At 32.6% G+C, this 12382-nt stretch overlaps 1 protein-coding gene across 1 annotated transcript in view; it reads right to left on the bottom strand.

Moving 5' to 3' along the window:
- LOC139501914 (sushi, von Willebrand factor type A, EGF and pentraxin domain-containing protein 1-like) overlaps positions 1-12382 on the bottom strand; it is a 97099-nt gene that overhangs the window by 68440 nt on the left and 16277 nt on the right. Inside the window, exons 13-19 of the mRNA XM_071291217.1 lie at positions 11600-11767; positions 9969-10142; positions 5467-5640; positions 4143-4313; positions 1490-1603; positions 898-1011; positions 429-605 (exon numbers count right to left, since the gene is read on the bottom strand). Of these exons, the coding sequence (XP_071147318.1) occupies positions 429-605; positions 898-1011; positions 1490-1603; positions 4143-4313; positions 5467-5640; positions 9969-10142; positions 11600-11767 (1092 nt within the window). The remainder of the gene's footprint in view (positions 1-428; positions 606-897; positions 1012-1489; positions 1604-4142; positions 4314-5466; positions 5641-9968; positions 10143-11599; positions 11768-12382) is intronic.

Raw genomic sequence — 12382 nt, 5'->3', positions numbered from 1 at the left:
TTGCTTTCTTGCTTCAAACATTACCTCTAATGTTGTCAATATTTTACCATAACATCTTTGAAGACTTGCAATGGCAGACATAAAATGATAAGGTATATATATTGGTAATATTGTTCCTTAAATGATCACTAAACATTCAGCCAGTCAGATCTATCTTGAAAAGTCATGGTGGGATCTGAGATTAGAACAAATGTTTCAAATGCTGGCTGGGGCCAATAAAGGAATACACATGAAACCAAGTTTATAATGAGATTGATGGGAAAAGCTATTTATGAGTTTGACTGTTCCTCTGGTATCTTTTGTCCCTGTTTTGAAGCACTCTACTTTTTATCCATCTGTTCTTAGATAAACATATCAATTCAAATAAACAAATAACACTACTTACTAACTAAGTGATACAATCCACAAGTACAAATATATTTACTTACTAGAACAAACTGGAGGTATTCCACTCCAGGAGGGTGCTAGCTGACAGGTCCTCAACAGGTTTCCTGCAGTCAACTGGTAACCATGTTCACAGGCATATGTTACTGACTCTCCAACCTCTACACCACTGGTGAGGACTGTGACATGAGGTACTACGTCCAGTTTGTTACATGGTATCTCTGGTTAAAAAACAAATCTTATACAGCCAATTCATTGAACATTTGCTAGGTGAAAGTGAATTATTGAAATAAATGGAAGCCCTCATAATTGGAACAGAATTCAAAATTCTGCTTTAAATTGAGGCAAATTGGATACATATTTGTCTTGTATACATATTAGTCAGCAAAAACATTTATCATGAACATATCGTGCCTGATTTTTTTTAGCCTATTTTTGACTTGTTTTTTGGTACAAGTAACATAACTATATTGTTGGCATTATGATATCTTCTTCTACAAGGAGTATACTAACCCGCCTCACACAGTGTTCCTGTATAACCACCATCACAGGTACAGGTAAATCCATTCACCTGGTCGTTACAGGTAGCTCCATTCTTACAGGGTGCAGGGGCACATTCATTGATATCTGCCAAAAAGATAAATTATCTGTATAAAGTGTAAAAAAACATTTCAGACATGCCAGCTTTCCCTGTTTAATGGAATCTTTTTCCCTTTGCATTTAGTTTTACAAATAGTGAATACATTTCTCTTGTGAACACTCTTTTCACAAATTCAATTTTTCTTTTCTTTTTTTCAGTTACATTAGCTTTTTGGTTCTTACACTTATTCTGCAGACATTCCTACAAACAATTGTTATTGGTTATAAAATAATCTGTTCATGTATATATGCATAAAAAAAATCTAAATCTCAAAAAATTAGCAAAGAATGCCCAGTCAACAGTTCTTATTTTTTACAGATTATTACTGCAAAAGTAGCTAAAAAAATAAAAGTGCTCAATATTGCAAATATTTCTCAGTTTAGTATACCAGATACTTTACGTATATCGATACACTTCCATTGTATAAGTTACTATTCATTGCAAGAAGCTTTCACATGCACTTACTTTCTTCACAGTGTACGCCTGCAAATCCATCAGCACATGTACAAGTGTATGCATTGATTTGGTCATTACACTGGGCTCCATTCTGACATGGCTTAGTGGCACACTCATCAATGTCTATAACACAAAAAATATTAACATCAACTTTAGCTAAACTAAAATAATTGTTAACAAAATTTTTGCAGGTGTTTTTTTTTCAATTTGAACTTCACTTCATTTCAAGCAGTAATTTTAATCTATGCGTCAAATATGAGTATTAATACCACTTTAGTGAAACAACTTGCTTTAGAAGTATTTCTCTTAATCATTAAACTTTATTAAAAAGAAAATTGATACATTGTATGAATTATGGTAGAGGTTGCTGTCTCTTTTTCTATACAACTTTCAACTTTATCATAAGTTTGCCTTTTCAGTGAATGTTGCCTTATCCAATAATCTCAATGACCTTCTGTCACAATTAAGAAAATAAAGAGAATATATCATCATGCTACTTATTATTACTATACAATCTTCATTAAGGTGGTACCTAACACTACAGGGAGATAACTCTTTAAAGTCAGCTGAACGTTTTAATTACGTTGTGTTGTAAAGGGAATATTAAGCTTATCAATGATCAAAATTGGTGTTTGTCAAACTGCTATATAACCAGTGTTATTTTTCTGTCAAAACGGTTGGTTCAAAATTTTTGAAATTTTTATATTTTTGTTAAAGGATTAAAGTAAATACTTTGTCAAAATTTTATTTAAATTAAACGAGACAAATCAATTTTAGTGAAAGTGTCGGGTACCATCTTAAGTTATGTACATTATGGATACTGTAGATTCCTCATTATTCGTAAGTAAACCACAAATTTATTTGTTCGATGAGTTACAAAGGAGTAGGGGCATAAATGTAACGGTTTATTTCTTCCTCTGTGATATTTTATCCTGAGGATAATTTGTCCCGGTAATTTTTTTCCAGGCATGGTATTTCACAGGTTGATTTTTTCCAGAGGAGTGAAAATCTATCTGTGTTATGCGGATAGTATTTACTGGTATATATTTGCCGTACTATATTTCACAGAACCGTGTGAAATAGAGTCCTGTTAACTACTATGTAAGTTACTCACAATCAATATATACCTGACTATAATTATAAAATGTTTCACAAAGGTAGACCAAATTTGCATAATTTATCAAAGGGACATAATTATGAGCAATTTATATTTTAAAGACATTAATATAATATATTTCTGAATCTATTTTATAGTGAAATTCTTCCTTGAATCTTATTTTTTATATATTCATTTATATAAAAGATGACTTACAACTTGATTTAATAAGACAGATAACATTTCACAGGTAAAAACTATCCAGCTGTTAAACATGCTTTTGTTCCAATATATTGTTATGCTATGATTTATCTGATTTCCATATAATCAACAACTACATCTCTATTTATAAAACTATTTATATAGTTAAAAATATCATCATAATCAAATTCTTCTATTACTGTTAACAGTAGTAATATATTGATGCAACTATATTTCTACCTTACTTTTAAATTTATATTTGTACTGAGATCTGAAAACAACTCACTTTTACATGTATTTCACTAACCTTATTTAATCATGATATTATTTCATAATTACGATCTTTGAAATTACTTCTGGTTTTCTTCCCTATGTTTCATGACAATTTTCTTTTTAAAAGGATGATATGGCTTGAATATTTCAGGAAATGTTTTCAAGGATAATTTGTGAAATTATTTCCCATTATAATAAACAAAAAATTTAACAATTTCGCTTTATTTCAAATACACTATTATTATTTCATAGTATGTTTAAATGATATGTTTTTTCCAACAACTATTCAATAAGTTAACTACCCAGATAGAATTTCACGGCAGAGGAAAAAATATCCCAAGGAAATATTTTCCTCAGGATAAAAAAATAACAACAACTACTGTGACATTTTTTCCTCCGGATCAAATTTCACCTGGATATAATTTTGCTTTACATAAAGGCCTGGTTTTGATTACTTTTTCAAATTGGCACATAATGTTTAGAAATGCATAGGGTCAAGAAATATCAATGAAAAACATAAAGATTTTTATGTGATGACGTCACAATTACGTCATAATATGTACTGTTTTCACAAATCTGATGAAAAATACAGAATTTATGAAGTTTTCTATTTTTATTTCCGTTGTGGAAACATCCTGCGTAGCCAAGAAACAACAAAATAATTTAACAGATGCTTTATCATAACTATTGACAAAATTTCACCAAATACAAATTTGTTTCTTGGGTGCACACATACTTTTTCAATCTAAAATATACTTTAAAATTTGACGAAAAACAAAGAAATTTTACAAATTATGTAAATTAAGCCATGATCTGTTGTCATGGTAACTTGTTCAATGTCCAAAATTGTTTTGTTTTTCTGAATACCTTGTATCTTAGATACTGTACAGTTATTTAAAAATATGTATGATAACGTTTAAATCTGCAGTAATTTTTGGGCCAAATAAGGGCCTTGCCCCTACTCCTTTCCATAGGCTTTGTATGCGGCAATTTGTGAAACCTTGAAGTCAAATATCCACGAAAATTAAAAGAATCCACATTTATGAAATTCCTATTGCTGCTTTATATAAACTTAAGACATTGTAATAGTACCTTGACAGGTAGCTTCTACTCCAGTCCACAGACCATCAGCTCCACACTTCCTTATGTGATCCCCCACCAGCTGGAAACCCTCATCACATTTATAACTAATGTCATGTCCATATGTGGCAGCAGTCCCAGTAACTGTTCCATGGTCAATAGTATGCTTTGGACAGGTCACAACTGTGTTAATAATAAACATATAACTTTACAACTGTATCAATCCTAGTTTATCTATATTACTACGTGTATATACCGTTTAGCAAGTAATTTTCGTGTGGTGTAAATTTTAGCTTATTTTCAAGGATAGAACCAAAATCGCCAAAAAGAATTCCACCAATTTAAAAGTGCACATGCAAAGGTTTTGAAAAAAGTTTTGAATCCGCCAAAATAATAACGGCCATATTATTTATTATTCCTTATTCAATGAAAATCATGATTTTTACACCTGAGAAAATAAACTGCTATATGGTATGATAAACATATTAGGTTACAACTATGTCAATTATAAACACACTATGTTATATTAAGGAGGCTCGCGGGTATAAGATTTTCAGAAAAAAAATAAACATTAATTTTTCATTACAAATTTTATTGATTACCTTAAGTAGCTGTTACTTTATCATATGGTACATAAATCATTCCAAAAAATCAATTCGTGTTGGCCCCAGCAGACTTTTAAAATGTAGATGCCATTGAAAAAGCTTCAAATTATCTCCCTTTGGTACAAAAATGCCATTTTTTGGCATAAAAATTGAAAACTTAGTTATTTTTTTATTTCAATATTGCCGCTATTTCTCCTATTAGTTCAACAGAAAAAAAGGACATTAACAAAAATGTATGCTCCTTTCGAAGGCCGATTGTGAGCGTAAATGAACGGTGACCCCATTTTTTTATTTCATTTTTCTATTAAGTATAAGATAAAGTTCATTTATAGAAAAATATAGAGAAATCCTATATTAAATAAAAAATTTCATTTAGACCCGCGAGCCCCCTTAAGCAGCTACAATGTATACTCATGCAATATCAAATGAGGAGTATTGCTGAAAAAGGGATTTTTACAGGTTTTTTTCAGGATCTAGAAAAAATCGTATTTTTGTTTGTATCTGATTTCCTGGTTTGAACAACTTTTGCATACAACTTCTACAATACTGTAGGAAATTTGCATTCTTTGTTTTTTCATGGACTTAACATAAAACAGCTAATACTACACGCATCACAATTGATTCATCTATATATAATATTGAAAAGGAAAAAAATATGTAATTAGTTTCATCCTACGCAGTTCAATTTTTGAAATAGCCCTCAGTTAATATACATTTTACTTGTCACCTACTTTCACAGACAGGTTTTGTAGCAGACCATACACCTCCGTCCCCACAAGTCGTTGTACTAGCTCCATTCAAATTGTATCCTGTGTTACATGATATAGTAGCTGTACTTCCGTAATTGACTCCATCGGTGACCGATATTGCTCCATTGACCACATCAAAAGCTGGACATACAATTCCTGAAAAAGTCAAGGATAAACCAGTTTACTTAAGGGCATTTGGTAAAATGTTTACAGGAATACTGTATGGTCTTACCAACCCATTGTCTTTCACCAACTCATTTACCATCAGCATGACAACAGCTGAAAAAGTCAGAGATGTACAAGTTTAAGCTGTTAAAATGTGTGTATTACTGTGTGTCTGTTTTTTCAAAAATTGCTAGAGGTATAAGGGAAGAGTTGAGATCTCACAAAACATGTTTAACCCGCCACATTTTTTTTTTCGAGAGCCTTCAGGAGCCTCTGGCCTTTGTTTGTCTTGTTTGATATTTAAATTATAGTTTACTTGCTGTGTTGAAGACCCATTGGTGGATTTCGGCTGTTTTCTACTTTTTGGTCAGGTTGTTGTCCCTATGACACATTTCCTATGTCCTTCTCAATTTTACTTGCCAGTTAGGATTTTAGTTGATGTCTTGTATAGAAAATAAACTAGTTGATCAAAATTCTACAAACTTTAAGTTCTAGAACCTTACAGTTACGTCATCTTGGTTTCATGGGATGATTTTTTTTTCAAATTACTAATTTAGAATGTTTTTTCACATGGGAAATAGTACATAGAACAGACAACTGTAATTATAATTAAGTTGACCAGACTGGCCAAACAAACATGTAAACAGGAATTTAAAAATATTTGGGAAAAAAATCTGTAAACATAGGCTTTCAGTTTGGACAGACATTTGACTTTGGGATACAGAACTCAGTCATGTATAATCTTCAGTTATTGCCTCAGAATTTAAAAAGCTAGACTTGCAGCTGGCAAGGCTGGAGACACTACACAGTACTGCAAGCAATGAATACGAGAAAATTTATCTTTTTGTAAATGTTTGCTGTCATGTTTTCTTGACAAGATAGAGGGCACTTTACTCTTCAAATATAAACAGACTATATAGCTTGATTAATTATAATCTTTCTGTTAATTTTAAATACAGCTATCAATCTATTTGTATTCAGTAAAAGTAAATCTGTTGCCATGCATTTAACTTCTTTGCTCATCTATAAACTTGGACCTAACAAATATTAGTACTCTATAAGTAATAGGAGTATTTAGATATAGGAAGATGTGACAACTCTCCATCCAAATAACAATTTTAAAAAAGTAAACCATTATAGGTCAATGTACGGCCTTCAACACGGAGACTTGGCTCACACCGAACAACAAGCTATCAAGGGGCCCAAAATTACTAGTGTAAAACCATTCAAACGGGAAAACCAACAACCTAATCTATATAAAAAACGAGAAATGAGAAACACGTATAAATTACATAAACAAACCACAAATACTGTACATCAGATTCCTAACTTAGGACAGGTGCAAACATTTGCAGAGGGATTAAACATTTTAATGGTACCAGACCTTCTCCCTTTTTCGGAAATAATAGTATAACATCACAACATAGAACTAGAGGCTCTAAAGAGCCTGTGTCGCTCACCTTGGTCTATGTGAATATTAAAGGAAGCAGATGGATTCATGACAAAATTGTGTTTTGGTGATGGTGATGTGTTTGTACATCTTACTTTACTGAACATTCTTGCTGCTTAAAATTATCTCTATCTATAATGAACTTGGCCCATTAGTTTCAGTTGAAAATGTTAGTAAAAATTTAAAAATTTTATGAAAATTGTTAAAAATTGACTATAAAGAACAATAACTCCTAAGGGGGTCAATTGACCATTTCGGTCATGTTGACTTATTTGTAAATCTTACTTTGGTGAACATTATTGCTGTTTACAGTTTATCTCTATCTATAATAATATTCAAGATAATAACCAAAAACAGCAAAATTTCCTTAAAATTACTAATTCAGGGCCAGCAACCCAACAACGGGTTGTCCGATTCATCTAAAAATTTCAGAGCAGATAAATGTTGACCTGATTAACAATTTTACCCCATGTCAGATTTGCTCTAAATGCTTTGGGTTTTGAGTTATAAGCCAAAAACTGCATTTTACACCATGTTCTATTTTTAGCCATGGCGGCCATCTTGGTTGGATGGCCGGGTCACCGGACACATTTTTCAAACTACTAACCCAAAAGATCATTGTGGCCAAGTTTGGATTAATTTGGCCCAGTAATTTCAGAGGAGAAGATTTTTGTAAAATATTACTAAGATTTATGAAAAATGGTTAAAAATTGACTATAAAGGGCAATAACTCCTAAAGGGGTCAATTGACCATTTCGGTCATGTTGACTTATTTGTAAGTCTTACTTTGGTGAACATTATTGCTGTTTATAGTTTATCTCTATCTATTATTATATTCAAGATAATAACCAAAAAGAGCAAAATTTCCTTAAAATTACTAATTCAGGGCCAGCAACCCAACATTCATCTAAAAATTTCAGAGCAGATAAATGTTGACCTGATAAACAATTTTTTCCCATGTCAGATTTGCTCTAAATGCTTTGGGTTTTGAGTTATAAGCCAAAAACTGCATTTTACACCATGTTCTATTTTTAGCCATGGCGGCCAGCTTGGTTGGATGGCCGGGTCACCGGACACATTTTTCAAACTACTAACCCAAAAGATCATTGTGGCCAAGTTTGGATTAATTTGGCCCAGTAGTTTCAGAGGAGAAGATTTTTGTAAAATATTACTAAGATTTACGAAAAATGGTTAAAAATTGACTATTAAGGGCAATAACTCCTAAAGGGGTCAACTGACCATTTCAGTCATGTTGACTTATTTGTAAATCTTACTTTGCTGAACATTATTGCTGTTTATAGTTTATCTCTATCTATAATAATATTCAAGATAATAACCAAAAACAGCAAAATTTCCTTAAAATTACTAATTCAGGGGCAGCAACCCAACAACGGGTTATCCGATTCATCTGAAAATTTCAGGGCAGATAGATCTTCACCTGTTTAACAATTCTACCCCATGTCAGATTGCTCTAAATGCTTTGGTTTTTGAGTTATAAGCCAAAAACTGCATTTTACCCCTATGTTCTATTTTTAGCCATGGCGGCCATCTTGGATGGTTGGCCGGGTCACCGAACACATTTTTTAAACTACTAACTTAAAAGATCATTGTGGCCAAGTTTGGATTAATTTGGCCCAGTAGTTTCAGAGGAGAAGATTTTTGTAAAATATTACTAAGATTTATGAAAAATGGTTAAAAATTGACTATAAAGGGCAATAACTCCTAAAGGGGTCAATTGACCATTTCGGACATGTTGACTTATTTGTAAGTCTTACTTTGGTGAACATTATTGCTGTTTATAGTTTATCTCTATCTATAATAATATTCAAGATAATAACCAAAAACAGCAAAATTTCCTTAAAATGACTAATTCAGGGGCAGCAACCCAACAACGGGTTATCCGATTCATCTGAAAATTTCAGGGCAGATAGATCTTCACCTGTTTAACAATTCTACCCCATGTCAGATTTGCTCTAAATGCTTTGGTTTTTGAGTTATAAGCCAAAAACTGCATTTTACCCCTATGTTCTATTTTTAGCCATGGCGGCCATCTTGGATGGTTGGCCGGGTCACCGGACACATTTTTTTAACTAGATACCCCAATGATGATTGTTGCCAAGTTTGGTTTAATTTGGCCCAGTAGTTTCAGAGGAGAAGATTTTTGTAAAAGTTAACGACGACGACGGACGACGGACGACGGACGCCGGACGCCGGACGCCAAGTGATGAGAAAAGCTCACTTGGCCTTTTAGGCCAGGTGAGCTAAAAACACACGATAAATTATCAATTGAACGGGGTTTTTTTTTTAACTCAAAAAACATAAATTAACACTCTATGAACAAATAAATTTGATCTGCGATACCTGAATGCAAATACATATGTAGTTAATAAAATATTAGGGACAAACATTCAAGGCCAAAAAGCAAACAAGCTACATATAAATTGTAATTACAATTGAATAATTACATGTATGTTTCATTATAATACATTATTCTGACTGGCTACACTGCAAACTCATGTTATTCCTTAATCAATTGCATTACACAATAAAAATTTATCATTCATGATGACACGAGGTCCCACAATAAAGTGCACAGGTAAATTAAATAAAAACTTGATAAAAATCATGTTTTCATGATCCTAGCTAATAAATGTAATTATAAGTATTGAACGCTTCATTTTGTAACTTAATAATTTTGTAAAAGCGTTGACCGTGCTCACATTTTTCCGTGCTTCATACAAAATGTACTTCGGTCAAAGCTTTTACACCCCAATGAAGTTACAAAAAGAAGCATTCAATTCTGTTTGTATTTTCAAAACCCTATTTCTTATTTAGCACTCATTTAATATACAATAATCTTATCACTTACTTTCACACTCAGGTTTAGGAGCAGACCATACGCCTCCACCCCCACAAATAGCTGTACTATTTCCATTCAAATTGTATCCTGTGTTACATGATACAGTAGCTGTACTTCCATAATTGACTCCATTGGTGACCGATATTGCTCCATTGACCACATCAAAAGCTGGACATACAATTCCTGTTAAAGATAAACCAGTTTACTTAATGGGAATTGTTTAAATATTTTGGCTGCCTTCATATATTTTGAGATCAGCATAGTCCACAAGCTAGGCCATTTATATAGGGGATACCTAGGCATGTTATAAGCTCAACATATAAATATGACAACTTTTACAATTTAAAAAAAAAAATCAAACTTTGGACGTTTAAAAAAATGACAATTATGTAAGGGATAAGACAGTACAATTAACATGCATTCTCCGTTTTTAGATGGTGACGTTCCCTTATCACCATCTTACGGTGTTTATATATCTCAACTTGTACGATTCGCTCGTGTATGTAATAATGTTTTAGATTTTAACGAGAGAAATTTATGTATTACTGAAAAATTATTAAACCAGGGTTTTCGATATCACAAACTAGTCAAAACATTTACTAAATTTTATCATCAGTATAAAGACATCATTCATAAATATAGCTCAACATGCAGACTTCTAATACGTTCAGGTATTTCACATCCAATTTTTTATGGAAATATTCTTTATAAAGCACAAAGGTGTCAGTATTCACCTCAGAAACTTACAAAACCTTTGAATAGACTTATTAAGAATGGATATAATTACGATACTGTTGTCAAGTCATTAAAGATTGCATATTTTGGCGTTAATATTGAGTCACTGATAAGGTCTTTGCATTGGAACTAAACACATTTATTCTAAAAACAGTTGTTGGCATGACACGGGTTATGTTCTTCTCATATATGTTATGATGGTATGATACTAAAACTCCTAACGGGAAGGTTTGTGCCTGATGTTCATATGATGAAATCATAATCTTTTAGTCAGTTTAATTGAAGTCTGGAGCTGGCATGTCAGTTAACTGCTAGTAGTCTGTTGTTATTTATGTATTATTGTTATTTTGTTTATTTTCTTTTGTTACATCTTCTGACATCAGACTCGGACTTCTCTTGAACTGAATTTTAATGTGCATATTGTTATGCGTTTACTTTTCTACATTCGTTAGAGGTATAGGGGGAGGGTTGAGATCTCATAAACATGTTTAACCCCGCCGCATTTTTGCGCCTGTCCCTAGTCAGGAGCCTCTGGCCTTTGTTAGTCTTGTATTATTTTAATTTTAGTTTCTTGTGTACAATTTGGAAATTGGTATGGCGTTCATTATCACTGGACTAGTATATAATTGTTTAGGGGCCAGCTGAAGGACGCCTCCGGATGCGGGAATTTCCCGCTACATTGAAGACCTGTTGGTGACCCTCTGCTGTTGTTTTTTATTTGGTCGGGTTGTTGTCTCTTTGACACATTCCCCATTTCCATTCTCAATTTTATCTTTTTTTTCTCATTTTTTTAATTCAGGAATTAAACCTGGTGACTGTATCCTACAAACAAAACTTTTTTAATTTTCCTCGGAGTTCAGTATTTCTGTGATTTAACTATTTACAGGAATACTGTATGGTCTTACCAACACATTGTCTTTCACCAGACCATTTACCATCGGCATGACAACAGCTATGGGATGATCCATCTAGTTTGTAACCTTCGTCACACCAGAAATCTACGCAGGAACCATAATCTGTCAGACTGTCCGAAACAAATCCATTGGCAGGAGTAGGATCTGGGCAGGTCACAGCTACAAAATAAAAGTATATACAATTTCAGAACCTTTTTGAACATGTTAACATACCCCACGCCCCAACATTGTCAATGAACAAACAAAATCTCACCAGTTTCTTAAGTTCAAAGACTCATAACTCTACTTAAGTCAATTGATAAAACATTTCTTGTGGATATGCACTGTAACATATTATGTCCTCATTAACTATCAAGTTTCTTGAAATTTTGTTGTGTGGTTTCTGAGGAGTTGCGATTACAAATTAAACTGTTGCAGTAGTATATTTAGGCCAAAACTCTAAGTTCAAAGGGGCATATATTACTCCTAGAGAAAATTAATCTTTTTTTTAAACAATATAAAGAAACAATCAACAAGAATGTGTCCATTAGTACACAAATGCCCCACTTGCACTATCATTTTCTATGTTCAGTGGACTGTGAAATTGGGTTCAAAACTTTAGTTTGGAATTAAAATTAGAAAGATCATATCATAGGGAACATTTGTACTAAGTTTCAAGTTGATGTAACTTTAACTTCATCAAAAACTACTTTGACCAAAAACTTTAACCTGAACTTCGCACTATCATTTTCTATGTTCAGTGGACCATGAAATTCGGGTCAAAACTATAATTTG

The sequence above is a fragment of the Mytilus edulis genome, chromosome 13 (assembly GCF_963676685.1).
Source record: "Mytilus edulis chromosome 13, xbMytEdul2.2, whole genome shotgun sequence".
Taxonomy (NCBI): Eukaryota; Metazoa; Mollusca; class Bivalvia; order Mytilida; family Mytilidae; genus Mytilus; species Mytilus edulis.
This window is presented reverse-complemented; position numbering and strand designations above follow the sequence as displayed.